This window comes from Pterocles gutturalis, unplaced genomic scaffold (genome assembly GCF_000699245.1).
Source record: "Pterocles gutturalis isolate BGI_N339 unplaced genomic scaffold, ASM69924v1 scaffold6058, whole genome shotgun sequence".
Taxonomy (NCBI): domain Eukaryota; kingdom Metazoa; phylum Chordata; class Aves; order Pterocliformes; family Pteroclidae; genus Pterocles; species Pterocles gutturalis.
Window position 1 is genome coordinate 40,170 of NW_010122885.1, and position 18,266 is coordinate 58,435.

The 18,266-nt window shown below is 42.9% G+C and overlaps 1 protein-coding gene across 1 annotated transcript in view; it reads left to right on the forward strand.

Annotated features, from left to right (window-relative positions):
* LOC104464844 (ICOS ligand-like) overlaps window positions 1-17,365 on the forward strand; it is a 57,180-nt gene extending 39,815 nt beyond the window's left edge. The window contains exons 7-8 of the mRNA XM_010077682.1: window positions 16,684-17,028; window positions 17,313-17,365. Of these exons, the coding sequence (XP_010075984.1) occupies window positions 16,684-17,028; window positions 17,313-17,365 (398 nt within the window). The remainder of the gene's footprint in view (window positions 1-16,683; window positions 17,029-17,312) is intronic.
* The last annotated feature ends 901 nt before the right edge of the window (window positions 17,366-18,266 follow it).

Below are 18,266 nucleotides of genomic sequence, written 5' to 3' on the forward strand. Positions count from 1 at the left end.
AAAATTAATTGTACAGACACATGCCCATAAGAAGAAAAAGGTACTGTTGCCAGAAAAGGGTAGGGGGGAAGATGTCACCTCTTTCCTGTGCCACAGTTCTGAACAGAAACACGTCTACAGACAGCAAACACAAGTGGTCTTTCAGAGTGCTTTGGAGGAAATGAGTTGCTTTCTTTGCTTCCAAACTCCAAGGCTGCTACTTTGAAAAAAAGCCAGCATCTCCTTGTGTGTTCATGATTACAGAGGGGGGTGAAAAATACAGCGTTCTTGCACTGATAACAGAAAAAACACTTTTGCTGTTGCGACAAGAATGAGACAAGATCTGATCATGCTTACGATGCTTGAGAGATGGGTGCTTCAGATTGTAAAATGATTTGGCTGAACTAGATCTGAACTGAGCATTAGCAACAAAATCAGAAACCTTTAAGATGACTGAGAAACATTCCAGAGTAGAGGGCCTGCAGGAAGTGTTTGTGATCCCCACTGCTTCTTTCCTACTTACACAAATTGATTGTTCAAGATATTTCCTTCAGACAATAAATACATCTACCTCAGTTATCAAGCCAATAGTCTACAGTCCTCCAACACTTGGGCAAAATAACTTGGGCATCTCAACGTAACTGTATGTTGTATATTGTATGTACACCCCATTAACTCTGTGTATGGCTGTTCTCCACTTGGAACAATTATTTACAGTTTTCCAAAACAAGCATGAAGTGCTTACAAGTGCTTTTAGGGGCCTCTGTTTAGGATCTTATCTGTGTTCTTCTCTGATGAACAGAAGTTAACATTCTTGTGCTTCTAACACAGCCCCACAACCAGAAGCTTTCCGCTCTGATACTAGAGCAGCTAGGTTTAAAAGACTGTGTAGGCTTCAGCTTTCTGAATATTTTCAAAAAGCAGGGGTTGGGAAGGCAATTCCATTGGGAGGAGTGGGGCAGCTTTAAGCCTGCAATATTTGTCAACTGTTAGCCTTATTTTTGTCACTGATTCAAGAGTCCTTGAACCACTAGGACTTACTCTTTTTACTAGGTACAAAGTATTCCATGAGTACTTTGTTCTTTTCACTGGGTAGCTATGGAGAAGGCCAAGATGGGCTCCCAGAGAAGGGAATAGCTCTTCCTTTTCTTATTTGCGTGCACTAGACTTACTTGTTTTTCCTTGCATAAGAAAAGGTGGCACCAGAACATGCAGGAGTATCCAAGATATTTTGTTAGGACACAGGTGGTACTAGGTACATGCTGTGAATTACTCACAGGGAAAGTTGTTCTACAATCAATTCCTCCCTCCCCAAAAAGTTCTCACAAACTCTAGGTCTGTTTACAAACGATTAATAGAAAACAAACCACAAATAAACCCCAGACACCTTCACTTTTGCTTTAACAGAGCAATGCTTCTAGAGATACCAGCTTAGACAGAGACTAACTCCTTCCAGTTCTCTGACATCAGAGAGTTAATTAATACCATTGATTGGCCCCAGGATTTGTCCCAGGACTATAAAGACTTTATGATGAACAGTTGCTTATAAGCTTGTTCAACTGCATTTTGTAGCTTAGTAGAAAAACACAGGATGTGATTCAGGTGGTTCCTCTCACTCAGAGGAGCCATTGCTGTAGAGTTTGTCTTCAAGGTGTACAAAATCTCATTGAGGTGCCTGGCACAGCGCTCAGTTAGTTCAGACACAAGTTATCATCATTCTCTAGGGAAGAGCCGAGATAAGTCACGTCAACCTTGGTTAACCTCACGGGTTTTTTTTCCTCCTCTCACCCTGGCATCCTGAGCTTCCATTTTCAGACCCACCATTGCCTGTGTTTCCATGTCCAATGCAGCACCTACAACAGCACTGGCTACTAATTAGCCTCATTTACCTGTGAAGCTCACCACTTGGTTGATGAATACTTAACACCTTCCTAGAGGACAATAACAAATATTTCCTGATCTGCTCTATAACCTTCTTCCTCTTCTCACCTCTCAGGAAATACAGATCCAACTGACTGTAGGGTTACAAGTCAGGGAGGAGATGTACTGTCTAGTAACAGGTCTGACAGAGAAAAAATGAACTGACAATTGCATGCCAGTGGAATTGTGTATATGCATCACTAACAAGATCATCTTGTCTTGAAGAAAGGTGGTTTCTACAATGTGCAAACTAAAAATAGTTAGGAGGAGAGAGGACTCATGACCCACAGAAGCAACTGGCAGTCTTTGAGGCTGCTGCTGGCAACAGTTACCAGCAAAAATAAGCATCTGCAGGCCAGGATTTTCCCTGCTCTCACAATATTGAGCTGGGAAGTAATTTTGGAGAATGGAAATTCTCTGGTATTAGTTATACTTCTTCCTAGACAAGGTGTTGAACAAAAGCAATAAAGACATTTTATTGACTATCCCACCAGATCAAAGCAGTCTCTTTAGCCTGAAATAGTTTCCCTTCTGCTTCCTAGGAAAATCCCCCAGAATTTCCCTTTCTCCCCCTCCCTTGTGACCAGGCTTTATCCGCTATACGAATTTGAAAGTTCAAAGGGAGGGAGTTTTCCTCTTTCCTTCTTTGGACTGATGACATTTACTGAGGGGGTTTTATAAGCCTGGCTCAGTGTCAAAGACAACCGCTGACTGAAGAGGAAAAACACACTTGTAAAATGGGTAATAATATATACTGAGTAAGACACAGCTAAAGCCATCACCACAAATATTCATGAAGTTAATACACTAAATGCTAACAGTTTGCCTGTTTAAAAAGATTATTTTTCTGCTTTACAATATAAAGAGCTCAATACTGTTCATACTGAACACAAATTCAATTATTGTCGAGTATATCCTTGAGTTTTATGGCCCTTCAGCTGCACTCTGCCAAGACACTGAGCAGATAGGATGGTGAAGATAAAAGGAATCACATTCGTGAGCTTTTAGAGACTTACCAGCTGTAAGCAGCTGAAGAAGTCAAAGACTGCTGAGATAACCTAGGTGCTAAGCAGCGAGCTGAGGTCAGCCCACATGCCTGCTTCAGCATTTGCAGGACAGCAGGCCCAGCTTGAGGCACAGGCAAAACACGATCTTGCTTAAATCACCAAAAGCCTGGCTGAACCCAAGGGCTGGCAGCTGTCTGGCACTGGGAAGCACGGGATAGCTGCTGCTCCTGCAATGCCCATCCCTCCATAGCAGAAGGCAGCACCCCCTGTCACCTGTCTCTTTGCCAACCACTCTGTCCTGTCCATGATTTCTCGCAGTAATTCCCTCTTTAGCCTGCTTTTCGAAGAAGCCTGAACCAGCTCTGTACATGTGTAGCTGTGCACGTACCAGGGAGTCCTTGTCCCTCTGCAGGGGCTTAGTAACAAGGGAAGAATTCAAGTAATCACGAGTATTCCAACTTAGATGCAAGCTGGGGAGCTTAGACCATTGAATGATGGAGCTGCAAACTCTGCAGAAATTCAGTCTAGGTGGAGATACTTCACTGTAGGGATGTTTCTACAAGTAACAGATTAACAACAGCATTCAACAATCCAGTCCTTCAATGGGAAAGAATTCTTTCACATAGGGAATCTCTAATCCAGATTGCACAAAACCTTTAAAGCAAATCAAATACAGTGGGAGGGAAAGGCCGCAAGACAGACATAGAAGAGCAAGGAGAAATACCTGTCAACCACAGCCATAACATGCAAAGCTTCCCATGTATTTCAATCCATTTTGCTACTTCTTGCCCATGTCTGGTTTATTTCACCCATCTTTTCTCCTTCTCCAATACAGGCTACAAAAGTTTCTCCTCAGCTTATGGCCAGCAAGAACTTGAAACCTCACACACACTAACAGGCAGTAAGACAGCTGACTAACTTCTTAGAAGTTATGTCAGTAAGTATCCACTGAGAACCACTGGCATAGAAGTTGAGCTCTACTACTCCAAAGTGGTTCTAGTAACCCAAACTGGACCATCTCTCTTCAAAACCAGGTCTCATTTTCACAACTAGCTTCAGATCATCCACTTTAGAAATATTAGTATTGGTCAGTGTTGTATTAATCAAACAGGCATTTTTAGCGACATTGGTTAACTTAATCATGTCTTCAAGACTCCTCACTTAAGTGAAACTAAGCATTGGTTTAGCTGTTCATTTGTTGAATAGAGTGCTCCAGAATCAGGTAACACCACTGATTTAAGGGCGAGTTTGAGCAGATACCAGAGAAAAAAAAAAACACAGTGAAGAATCAAAAAATAAAGTCCTTACTTCCATGTTAACATTTTACTCTACGATACCTCTATCTTCAGAGGTTAAACAACAGTAAAACAAAATGTCATCCAGAGGGTACTAGAAGCAGATATTCATACAGGAACTACCCCCAAAGTCAGACAGTCAGCGTTCAGCTGAAGTGACCCTTACCTCTTTCTGCACTGTCACTTGTGAGCTACTTTAAGTCTATGGTCTTCTAAAAGGCAAAACAAAAAACCCACATACCTATGCCTTCGTGTAACTACAATCTCTTAAAAGAACAGGTCTTTATTCTTGAGAATAATTTATTCATCAAAAGAGAAAACACATTTTATTGGAACTGGCTGACAAAGAGGAGTGGAAACTCTCAGAAGAGCAAAAAGGAATTGAGAAAAAGAGGAACTTTTCGGGGAGCTGTCAGAAAGACATTACAAAAAGGAACAATGACTTTTTGGTTTCTCTTCAGCAGTTTCATAAAAGGGCATGAGACCACCACACACCACTAGTCACAGGGAATAAGCCTCATCCAGTAAGCACAAGGCTGGGCAAAGGGTGAGATACACCATATGCTCCTTAGGCTGTGCTTCCGGAGCTTCCACCCACACAGCATCAAATCTGCAGCACCCAGTAATGCAGGAGAACTTACAATGTGCAAGACAGAGATAGGTGGGGCTGGGAACACTTCCTAGGGATTTAAAGAGCAGAAATCACTGCCTAAGTCAAGAGCCCTTCCTGCAGAAAGCAAGCAAATGAAGGACATTGCCCTGCCGTTCTACACAGCACAAGCATTCTCTTGAAAAAAATCTAGTACACTGTTAAGTCTAGCACAAAAGTTATGTCACAGAGGACAACGCACAGTTTAAGAGAATAAGATGAGAGACCACTGCTGAAAGCTTACAGACAGTTGCCATGCGAGACTGCCTAACAGACCCCACAGGCAGCAGTGACACAATGTCTCTCTGGAACCTCTGTACCGACATCCTTCTAGTCCCTGGATTGACCTTCACCCGAGGGAATCAAGCAGATGACAAATACAAAATTCTTCAGAAATGACAGCTGGAAATAAGGATGACATGGATCTTGATTGCCTGAGAATTCAGTCAGACCAAACATAACATGAAACCACTAAATACCCACGAGATTGTAGCGTAATTTGATCAGTGTTGAATTCTGCTCACTTGCATACCAAGAGCATGCTTCCTTCCTTCTGAAACTTGAAATGAAACGTGCCGCATTTAGCATCAGTCCCCTGAGTCACCCAAACCCTTCCCATTTTGCAAAGCCACAAACAGCTTCAGTTTAGTCTCAGCGCTACTGGGAAGGTTATTCTGAAATCAAGAATAAAGTCCAATTTCCTGAGCATTCCAGTTTATCAACTCTCCCTTTTTGGCCAGACAAATCTACAGTTTGTCTGTTTTCCTCCAAACCTTTGGGAAGGTATTTGTACGTTTGAATCCTGGAAACTCTGATCAGATATAAACTGTAATTTCTGTTTCCCCCATGTTTTATTTCTATACACATAGATAAGTTCCTCCTTGACAAAACTATTTATTCAAAGCCAGGGAAAGGTGTGTAAATCTCTGCTGCAGTACTCTGTACAGCGTACAGCTTTCCAGTGGGAGAAGTCAAGCACTGTTACTCATTCATTCTTTATCCCTGAGAAGGAATAACTTTTCAGATTAGATATGCATTTGGCAACAATCTTTCAGGCCCCTGAGCCGGACTGTGGCTCACGATAAGCCTTAAATAGGCAACAGGAATTTCCAGCATGGGGAAACATCGGCGAGCCCAAAGCCAGCCCCCCACCCACCACACATCACCTCCACAGCATAGGTGGTGTGACTGGAGCACAAGGAGGGAAGAGAGGGAGCATGGACAGAGTACACAACGCTCCAGTGCGCTGCAGATAAGGACAAGTTCAGAGAGTTTTAAACAGCTATAAACTGCTAAAACAAACAAACATGAAACCCAGACCAGCCACCCTCACAAGTGCATGAAATTTGCTACAGTGAACCTGAAGATAAGGATCCCAGTCCAAGACTGGGCTGCCACCACAGCACGTTTTGCAGCCTGAACTCCAGGCCCAGGAGGCAAAGGGCAGCTCTTCCTACTGCCTTGAGCTGAGAGAGTAAATCACAAAATGGTTAGCTACAGAAACATGACCTGTCACCACTCAAATCCCCAGAAGATTCTTTTCAAATTAGGGTAATTTATTTCAGAAGCTAAAACCCTAGAAAAGAAAGCCACTGGCATTTTTGGATACTTGTCAGCATGACCCTCACTGAGATCTCTTAAATATCTTTCCTTGAACTAATTATATGACAGGTTTCTAAACGACGGCTCATTTTGTTTACAGGTCACTTTCAGATAAGATCAGAAGTAATCACCCAGTTTTGGTACAGACTGTTGCATCACAAGTACTTTCTCTAGGAAGCCAGACCATAATTTCCGCTTGCAAGCTCACTCATTAACTTTCTACTAGCTATTAGCTTTTACCTAAAAGGACTGTGTGGTTACATGAGCAGAGAGCATTTAAAGAAATGACAGAAAATTGCCTTGATGCAGATAAGGAATAGTAAGGCAACATTTCTCTGCTCAGCATGCTCTCGGGATTTCATGAAGTCAGGGAGAAAGGTCCCCCTGTCCTCCTACAAACATCAGTAACAACAATCAGCTAGCACAAACCTGCTCTCAAAAGCCAAAGGCATACAAGGCTGGGGGCGGGGGCGTGTGGAGTGGTGTGGTGTAGACCACTTGAAGAAACTGGCAGTGTCTAAGCTACTGAGCTTTGCCAGGTGCATAACAAGCAGTTTCCTTCTTGGCAACAGCCTTCATTCATCTGCTAGGTGATTTTGGCTAATCCTTTCAGAATTACTGGTGTAATTCTCCAGCTGGTGCCTGTTCTAACTTGTATCACCATCCACTCAGCACCTGGCTGCACTACCTAGGTTACTCAGCCAGTATTGGATGTTGGCAAATGAAACATAAGAGCTGGCAAGCAAATCGATCCCATCAATATAACATCCAAATTGTCATGTCCACTTAGCTCTCAACAGCTTTTAAATCAGTGTCTGTCATGCTTGGTGCTCAACACAGAAGGACCTCCTCTGTGTCAAAAGGGTTCCAGCTCAGCATCTCCCTCCCTGCCCTGGCCAGCACCCTACTTCAACTCGTCATCCCACAACAGCTTCTCACAATCCTTCTCTAGATTTTCAGTTCTCAGGTCCTTTCTGTTCTAGATCCCAAACTGATCATTCTTTGCAGTGAAAGTATACAGGTGCACCGTGGCTACAAGCCATTGCTGGATGGATCACTCAAACCAGCTGTTTCCCTGGTGCCATAACTTGGCTGCTCAGCCATCAGAACTGCTGCCCACTGTGTGCTCACAGGTAGGTCATGCTCCAGCTGTGCCATGCCTGATGACCAAATAGCAGCCCACAGAGTTCAGAGCAAGGTTTATGGCAACAGAAAAATAATAATAAAAAAAACCCAAACATAAGAAAAAAGAAAAAAAAAATCTTCACAGACCATAAGCCCCTGGCTCACGCACAGCATCTCTACCTGAGGCATTTTCCTCTCCTGCCACCCCAGCTATCTTGACCTGCAGAGCTGTTCACAGCAGAACATCCTTAATATGCCATAGCAACACTATTTCCAGGGCTAGCAGAGTACTCATGGAAAATATAATTTTCTTATTTTAAAAGGTGAGTTTTAGTGCTTCAAGAGCATAAAGCCTTCAGCAGAAGCACTGAGACCCTTTCTCACTCATACCCCTGCTGCACTGGAAAGAGATTACTTGAATCAATTCACTTTGGGACACAAAGTCCTGCTATTCTACATGCCCTGGGAACATTTGGTTACTTGCCTACTTGACTGATTTAATTTTATTGCAGGCTGAGCTAACATGTTCAGTAAATGGCCTCACACGCACGACACAAAAGTTGGAACACAAAGACATTGCCAAGTTCAGCGTTTCGCAATTTAATCATATGCTTTAATTATGTCACATGCCTTAGTTATTTCAGGAAGATTAGTGTGTTAGAGAGTTACTAATTAGTATTTTAATTCTTTAGGAAGTGATTCTTCATTGCAAAGCCTTACTCAGTTAATTGTTTTAACCTCTGAAAAGTCCTAAATAATTCCTTTGTCAGATTTAAATGAACAGTAAATGGATCAATTTTTAAATTGTAAAAAAATTAAAAACAAAAAAATTGTTAGTTTCCTAAACTTCCATTTCATTTAATCCAGCATTTAAAAATAAGAAAAAAAAACAAAAACAAAAAAAACAAAAAAAACCAGATGTGAAATACCAAATAGAAACTAATTATGTCAAATGCTGATCCATGTGGTGAGTAAAACATATTACACCAGCTGAAGTGCACAGATGGGAACAGATTTCCCCTTTTGTGTACCAAGAACAACCCTTCTGGAGGTTCAGCATAAACATTTTTATTCCAAGCAGAGTCAGCCTAATCCAGAAAGAAATGTAATTTCAACTAAACAGCACTGGATTAAGCTGAATTAGTGCTAGTCCAGCCTGAAAAAAATGCTGTTAGATACCGCTTCCTAAAACGAGTTAGGTAGTGTGAGTTGATGGTTGGACTTGATGATCCTCGAGGTCTTTTCCAACCTTAATGATTCTATGATTCTAAGACCTGCCTTGCTCCTTCTTTATGCGCAAGCTTAAACTTCAGTAGGGAAGTAACAAAAGCACATGGATGGCAAGAGCGCTAAGCATTCACATGCAATGTGGATGCAATTTTGTATTTCAGGTCTGATCTCACTTCCCTCTCAGTCCAAGACTTTTGTACGGGCTTTTGTGAGATCCAGAAACCCCACAGGGACTCTGTGGGAGTAAGCCAGCCAGAGCCGGAGATGCAAACAAGCCGGCTGGGCTGGAACAACCACCTTCAAGCAGTTCTTGAGACAGAATCAAAACCAATAGGAAATGACTGACTCTTCAGAAGAACAACATCACCTCTAGGGGCTCTGACTTTTGGGTTGTTCCTGTCTGCTGCTATTGCACCTTTACACAGACCTGTGAGATGTCCACACCTACCAAATTTTTAATTCTTTCTGCATAGAAAGATATAAGGGCAGCTTTTACCTCCAGAGAGGGTGGGCATAGCCACAGCCTCACTACAAAGCACAGTGCAGAGCACCAGCCTGCCCTCCTGCAGCCTGGCAAGAGACCTTGCTGCTGCCTGACAGCAAGTTGGCATGGAGCCCTGGTCCCTCCACATCCACCTTGTTCTCGCCCCAGTGCCAGGCCAGAGCACATGATAAGTTTGCTCCCAGTATCTTCACAGAGCAGCCTTATGTGGAGTGAAGCAACTGTATAAAGCAGAGACAGAGGACAAACTCCATGGGGCACTATGGAGAACTGGTCAGGCAGATAAGTGTGGCCATCAGTGCCTCAGTTTCATTTACAAAAGGCAGGCAGGAAGGAAACACATATGGAATAAGGTCACTTTGCATAAATGTATACCCTTGCTTGAAACAATAACCATTACAACCATCAGAGAAGTTAATCAAAGACATGCAAGACACACTGGTTTTAGTCTCTCTACAAGAAGCCAAAGACATCAAATAGTTTGCACCGAGTATCAGGAAGGGGCTGGTAAGTGAAGCATAACCAGGGCTTGGCCATGAGGAGAGAGGGAGAAGCACAGAAATACAGCTCTCATGGCTGAGATTTCAGAACATGAGCATGAGCTTCAGTCCTTGTGAGACCAGCAGGTTCCCCAGGGGTTGTGTTTGGGCCCATGCTCACCCTAGGAATCACCACTGCACCAGGAGCAATGGGCAGGAGAGCAGCACAAAAAGCCTTCCCCAGACAGAGCTGAAGGGGACCGTGGCCAAACCACTACTTCCACTGTCAGTATTATCTCTGGAGCACACCAGGGAGAAATGATCACTAAGCAAGCTACAAGGTGCTATGAAGACAGTGAAAGGAAGCCTAAACCCCACATTCTTCCCTCTTTACTCCCTCCCCCCATTATTTTTTTTTTTGCCTCTGACAAAATACACAGTTTAACAGCTCCCTCAAAGAAGAAGCTCTTTTAAACCTATGAGGAAAATGCTGCTTATTAGCTATGTCTGTATTTTTTTGGTAGATATACATCTTGGGTGGTATTTGGTAGTCTGAGGGACAGCATCTACACCTCTTGATAAATACAATACCCATTAGGTTTCACCACCTTCTTTGATTGCAGCTGGATGTAGAACAAGAATCCCTTGCACTGAGTTGAAAGCTCAGGGGTAGTCACTGCATGGCTTGACTTGCATGCATCCTACACATAAAAATAAATACACACTGTGTATTTTAAGCATGTATTCAGAGTGTAAATACACACTGTTGTATACACGCTCTGTATTATATACACAGAGTGTACATAATAATACACTGTGCCTGTTATATACACAGAACAAAAGAAAACAGACTGAACCACAGCAAAACAAGTACTAGTAAATACCCTATTCCCTTCTGGAGCAATGCTTATAGCAACAAAAACTAAGAGCCTTTCACTCTTGCTTTTGCAGAGACAGAAGTAGCAGCTGGACAGTGCCTGGTGAAACTCACGACAGGGGGGATTTCCTAAGGGCTGGGAAGGCACAAAAATGAAATGGTAAGCTGTGCTTTTAAGTCTGGGGGTAGAGGGAATTTCGCCTAATTACCAATAGAAAACAATCTCAAGAGCAAACTATGACTACGTATACACAATTAACTTTGTCCACATGAGAACACAAGCAGGAACTATGGGTCTGGTGTTTGTGAATTAAGCCCCATCTCATTACAACCACTGAGAAACCTCATATCTACAGACAGGAGATACAATCTACACCAAGACCAGATGACAAAACAAGTAATCCAGCTTTGTATCCAAATTCGTTTCTAACCCATCCAGCTTTGTATCGAAATTCTGTTCGCAGATGAGGGAGCTGCGAAATAGGGCATTATATACTCTAAAGAAAAGGTATTTGATTTCTGCTCTAGCGTTCTAACAAAGCATTTGGCATTTCTCTCTCTCATTCTATTAGGGAGACTGCTCTTTGGATGGTTGCCTGCTTACTGTTTGCATCTCTAGCCAGAGGTAAATATACTTCCATATATTCCTAGATGTATATTAAAGTATTTATATGTTAATACACAAACAGTCAACTGAGAATCTTGGACCAAAATAAAACAAATATAGGCTTTGTTTTGAATGTATTTCATCACAGTCCAAAGTTTGCAAGCGTAGGTGATAACCTTCAGATAAACCTGTATGTCTGAAACAAGTGGTTTCAAGGTCAATGTGTTTCAGGCCCACAAAGCTCTAACTATGAAGTTTATCCAGCCCACATCCTTAAAAATACCCTACTATTTCCATAATGTTAAGGATTACTTGGAATCTCATCCTTTACAACCCCAAACTTTCTTGCATCTGTTTTTGTATTTAAACACATTAAGTTGCTGGGCTCGCTACAGGCGTAACCAGGTAAGTGAAAGGACTAGAGCCCAGCAGCAATCTCTCTCCCTGAATCTTTGCATGTGCTCTGAGAAGTTCTAAGAGAGATGGGTTTCTGACAATATGTAGATTACATGTGATCTTCCCTATGAGAGATATGGCAGTATGTGCCAGGGAGGAAGTTTTCTGCAAGATACAGAGGCAACTCGCTGTAATTTCTTTATCCGAGGCTTACATTCAGCAACATGAAGACCTCCATGTGTGGTTAAGACTCCTCCATTTGCCCAGAAGTGCCTCACCTTTACCAGGTGCTGCAGTGGCTCAGGAGGCTACACTTCATCTGGAACTAGTGTCTCTCTCTGTCTCCTGGAAGCACAACTGGCATTTTTATGGAAAACTTTTATCTCCACAGAGCAGTGTGAAAAGCTTATTGCCACTCAAGATGTGCTCTTTTGGTAGCTGAGTGCACTTCCAAGCACTAAGTGGCTAACTTTTAACTCTTTTTTTCCCCTTCCCTAAAATAAGGGAATTTGAATTCAGTATTTCTGAGCAAGCAACTGGGATTGCAAACAGCCCCCTACCCTCCGTAAAATACTTTTGCATGTAGGGAAGACATGAGCCTATAAGGACTCACTAAACATTGTCTTGTCAGGGTAATACATTTCAGTTTTCCTGCTTAACCGATTACTTCTATTAAACTATTTTTTTACTGTCAGAACTACACTAACATTACCAGAGAAAACTTGAGAGACACACTCAAGAGCTTTCCACTACCAGCCCCTTTTCAACAAGGCATAAACTCTAGATCGCCTACTGGCATCACAGATTTCTCTGGTGCAAGCAATATATAATTAATAAACAAATATGATTATCCTAGATCATCTTCAAGAAAGGAAAGAAGGAAGGAACAAAAAAGCCCAGTCTTTATGAGCTTCCCCACACCACACTTTGGATACTGAAGCAGCAGAGTTTTTTCATTGTAGGAACCTTACAGATTGGTTACATTGGTGCACTCAGCATTTGGACAGTATTTAAAATACACAACCAAAATAAAAATACACAAAATAAACTCATCTCACTTCACATTTGAATCTTATAACTGCAAATGAAAGCTATGTGTCAACACACATTTTTTTTCCAAGGAAGAGAGCTGCACCTTCCAGGCAGCTCAGATGAGCACTGCTCACCCTGCTTCCCATACCCCAGCAGCTGCTGCTGCTGCTGCCACCATCCGTACTGCTGGCTGCCGAGCTGCTTCAGGCCTGCTTCAGTCTTCTAGCCAGGAAGCTCCCTCCTTTCACACCTCCTGGTGCATCAATAGCCTATACAAGAAGCTTAAAACAGCACCACCAGTCTTCAGCATGACTTTACTCTTCTTCTCAAGGCTGGCTTATCATAATAGCACTTACCTGACTGGTAACCAGAAGTCTGTTCTTTCCATTTACATAAGACCTCAGGCAGCTATAGGCTCTGTTAAATAACTAGTTACAGCCAGATTTCAGTCACCTGTTCTTGTTACAGGTAATTTCAGCAAAGCCTCCTTTTCTGCTGCCTGCTGCCATGGTCTTCCCAGCTGAAAGCAGTGTAGGGCAGGGTGAGCTGAACTCCGTGGGTGTTTATAGAGTCATTGCAAGTGCTACAAAGTTTGTGCACTGTATCATGCAGGAAAGGAACTATTACGCTAGATACAGGTATGCTGGGCACCACTGTCCTTCATCTTCAGAAAAAGAATAAAGAGCCAAAAAGCAAATAGATGCACTTCTAAAACCACTATCATATTAGAAGTGACCACAATCAGGAGACAGGACCAACACTCTTTCTCCCTCTTTTGCTCATTAAGCAAATACTTATTACCCATTTTTCTGAATAGAGCTAAAAGTTTTATTGATTTCAAGATTATCTTTTCTTCATCCATGTGCAACAGCGTACACTGTAAGCACTCTTGCTCCTCATGGCATCCTGTAGACTGGACTCTTCCCACTAAAAAGCTCTTCTGGAGGCTCATTTCTTCCAGGGCTTACAGAACACCTGCAGCAGCCTGAGGCACGCTCATCTCCCCGCTGTGCCTAGCTAACCATGGTCAGCCACAACTGCAGCCCACTGTCAGAAGCGGCCTTGCCTCTGAGAGACTCTGCTGAGTGCAGCTTCACTGGTTCCTGGAGTCCAGACAGCTGAGGGACGGGTCTCAGGCTGCTTCCTGTTCTCCCTCAGCTGGCAGTGAGCCTTCTCCATGTGCTGGCCACAGCTGATGGCCCTGCCCAGGGATGTCACTAATTGCAGGGCTGAGGCATCTTCCTTGGGGAGTGTAGGGTCGGTCATATGTGCTGTGGTTGTAAGGGTACAGTACAGTGGAGGCTGAGTTTTATTATAAATAAAATAAGACCTTTGTTTGGACACTGTTGTAATTCAGGTTCCCCTTGAGAAGCAAAACCTGCTCAGCAGCTGATACAGTCTGAAAATAGATGAGCTCTCAATGCAGCAAGCGGAGTCTCCTTTCACTGATAGCCAGAATTAGCACTGGGGATATGTGTTTTTTCCAGCTAAAAGTTACATTGTTGGGGAAAAGCCGACTGGGATTTTCAGCTGAAAAATCTGAAAATTTAAGGAAAGCTGATGTTTGGTGATAGAGTTGTAATTCAAGACATTTGCTTGGCTCTTCAGTTTAGCTCTCTGAATTATACTTTTCCTTCTGCTTTTCTGTCTGTCTGGATGGACACCATGTGACACCAAACAAGCCTCAAAACAGACACTGATTAATATGCAGAGGCCGGTGCATGTAACAAGCTGAGCCCTGGCTTATGTCAGTGACTTCAAGGTGGAACTGGGACTCTCTTTGTTCTTTAGCCCAATATATGCACAGAGCTGATGCAGGCCTAGAACACAGGAATGACCACACTACGACCAAGAACATTTATTTCCATATTTAGTCTGATTACTTACCCCTTATGCTTCACAGAACTTTGTCCATGAAAACAGATTGAGTTGTTTCACAGTGAATTTTAGCTTTTCTTCCTGGCTCAATCGCAAACTCATGCTGCTTTTGTTCTGCTCTCCGGTGGGGACGAAATTTTCCCATCCAAATTAATTCATCTGCATTTTAATTCATAAAATTATTTCAGAAAACAAGTTTGGTCAAAGTGTTAATTTAAGCCCACATTCTGTGCTGAAAATATCGAGTTGTCTATGCTTGATATATCCATAGAAACCTTCTCCCATATGCCAGTCTTCTCATAGAAAGATTCTTCCCCACAATCTAGTAAGAGTTGTCCTGCATGATAGTGGCAGACTTCCCCATTTGTGCAAGTTTTAGTATGCTTTCAGATAACTTGGAAGAATTTATAAAAAAAATTAGTGTCAAAGTTATTAAATGAACAGTGGGTGTATAGGTGAGATGCATCTGGCCTCCTGCCCTGCTGGTCTGCCTGTCTGTTCACCAGCAGGCTACCCTCACCCTGGTACTTGCACGTGCTGGAATCGGTTGGTAAGGCTGGTAACATCTCTGCCCAGTGTCCAGGCCACTCCTACAAATTATCTGTCTCCTCGAGGCTCTGGAAAAGTTATTTAGCTAAAGTGGGAATTACAGACCTTTTTTTCTGGGGTACTAGGTACTACTAACTATACCAAAGAGTATGAGAGACCCAGGGACAAGTGTTAGCAAGAGCCTTGAGTGCACCCAGACAGACCAGAAGAAAAAAGCCCTGTTCTGTCAGATCCCCTGCAAGATGTGGTGGGGAAAGGGACATGGGGGCCTCTATCACGTTATTTACAAATCAGGAGCCATGACCTGAGAGGCAAACAATGGGAGATGGGGGAGACAAAACTCATCCAATACATTTCTCTTGCTGATATAACACCCTTTTCACACTTCTCCTTTTTTCAGCCAGACTTCCTACAAAAACAAAACTTGATCATGTCTGCTCATCTTCATTTCCCTGCATCCCCTTCTCCCCTTGTGACCTGAATGATCAATTAAAATCAAATCTGACGTCTGATCTGAAAGACTAAGATCCCCAGAAGCTGGAAGAAAAATCACCAACTGAGGAGATATGTTCAAGCAGCACCTGCACTGACCAAGCAAAGGCAACTTGCACATAGAATCTTAGAATCATAGAATTCTAGAATCATAGAATGGCTTGGAAAGGACCTTGGAGATCGTCAAGTTCCAACCCCCCTGCCATGGGCAGGGACACCCTCCACTGGACCAGGTTGCTCAAAGCCTCATCCAGCCTGGCCTTGAACACCTCCAGGGATGGGACATCCACAGCTTCTCTGGGCAACCTGTTCCAGTGCCTCACCACCCTCACAGTGAAAAATTTCTTCCTAATGTCTAGTCTAAATCTGACCTCTTTCAGCTTATACCCATAACCCCTTGTCCTGTCACTACACTCCCTGATAAAGAGTGCCTCCCCATCCCTCCTGTAGGTCCCCTTCAGGTACTGGAAGGCTGCTATTAAGTCTCCTCGGAGCCTCCTCTTCTCCAGGCTGAACAACCCCAACTCTCTCAGCCTGTCCTCATACAGGAGGTGCTCCAGCCCTCTGACCAATTTCGTGGCTCTCCTCTGGACTCTCTCCAACAGGTCCAGTTCTTTCTTATGTTGGGGGCCCCACAGCTGAACACAGTACTCCAGGTGGGGTCTCACGAGAGCAGAGTAGAGGGGGAGAATCCCCTCCTTCGACCTGCTGCTAATGCTTCTTTTGATGCAGCCCAGGAACGGTTGGCTTTCTGGGCTGCAAGCACAAGTTGCCAGCTCACACTGAGCTTCTCATCAACTAATACCCCCAAGTCCTTCTCCTCAGGGCTGCTCTCAAGCCATAGCAACATGTGTCCTGCTGCACATCTGTCTGGGCACTGAGCACCCAGGGCCCTCAGTCCAGGCATAGCACCTACTGCCTCCTGCCTGTGTGAGAGCAGGAGGACACAGGCAGAAAAAGGGGGTGTAAGAGAGGTGGTAACAGTACAAGGAAGCCAAATTATAGGAAACCTGGTGTCCCTAGCTCTGCTGGGCACTGAGAAATTTGTCTGGTTTTTATTCCAGGTCAACCAGAGACAACATGCCATGCATTTGCTGGAGAAACCGTAATTTTGCCATGCACCACTACTTCTCCTGGAGAGCTGATCCTTTCCAAATCAATGCTCTACTGGCAGATAGACTCTGTCTTAGTGCACTTTTTTCACAACGGGCAGGATTCACTGGATTCCCAGGACAAACATTACCATGGCAGAACCAGTCTTTTTTTGGACCAGGTGAAGCATGGCAACTTTTCCTTAAGGCTCTCCAATGTCCAGTTACAGGATGCAGCTGTATATACTTGCATCTACAAACAGTCTGGGGATCATCCCAACGAAACACAGAAATCTAAAATTAAACTCATTGTGTCAGGTAAGTATTTTTTTCATTCAGAGGGAGGGAGTTGAGGGCAGCATTTATTGCTGAGAAGCTATATATGGCCATCGATTGGGATGACTTCAATTTTTAAAGCAGTTTTACTCTGCTCCTCGCTTTTGGTGGAAGAATAAGAAGTGAGAAGGAAAAACTTCTGAAGGCAAGCTGCCTGCCTCTTCCCTCTCCCTTTGCAGAAGACATTAATGAATATTGTCTCCCCAACTTTTAAGTGTTTGGTTATTTATGTTTTTGTACTGTTCTGGATCCACTTTGTCCCAAAGGAACAGAAGAGTTTACTGCATTGTTTGCACTGGAGTCTGTGAAGGAGGATTAGGTTCATCTTTGGCAATGGGATCGAAAGTCCATGCTGTATACCCTTTCAGATGAAACACAGGCAGTTGCTAATTACCTTTTCCCTTGCGGCTGGTGGCAAGGCTAAACACATGCAACAAGAATTATTAGTTTTCTACCTTAGGAAAATGAGTGAGACCATAACACATAATTGAATAATGCCAAACAGCTGAGCTAATGTGTTTAAATTACCTGCAAGCATGGCCAGGAGAATGATGGAGCTTTGGGCTTGAGCAGCTGACTAACTGAAAAAGCAAATTTAAAAAAAAAAAAAAAGAGGGGGAGGGGATACAGATCAAAACAAATAATTTTTTTAAAGTGTCTTGCTTTAATATATCATCTGGAAACTTTCATTATGGTCAACCACACAGATTTCATTCAGCTTAAAACAGAAAAAAAGTTATTTTCAAGTAATATAAACCCTTTAATAGCTTTGTTCTAATGCACATCATTCTCAAGAGAAAAACATTTTTTTAAGTGCAAAGTGAAATGTCCAGAAAACTTGGAATAAAACTGTTTTGCAGTTTTCAAAATGAAAAAAAAAAAAAAAAGGTTTTGCAAATGCAGAATCAAAATCATCAATGCAGATGATGCAGAATCAATGCATCATCTCATTTTTGGGAGCAGTAAAGTATCTTTGTTTTAGTTCTGTGAGCATATGTAAACTTTCAATTTGTTTGACAAATGTATTCTTTCTCAGAAAAAAAAACCCACTAACCTTTAGGTCAATTATCAGTACCCTTTTTCTGTTCTAGGCTTAAAGAAATAACTTTGATTATTCTGGATTTTTTTCCAGCTCCATCTAGCACTGAGGAGGCACCGTCCCCTTCTGGTAAGGCAACACTGCTTAACCTGCTAAGTGGCTAAGTGATTAACTACTGCTT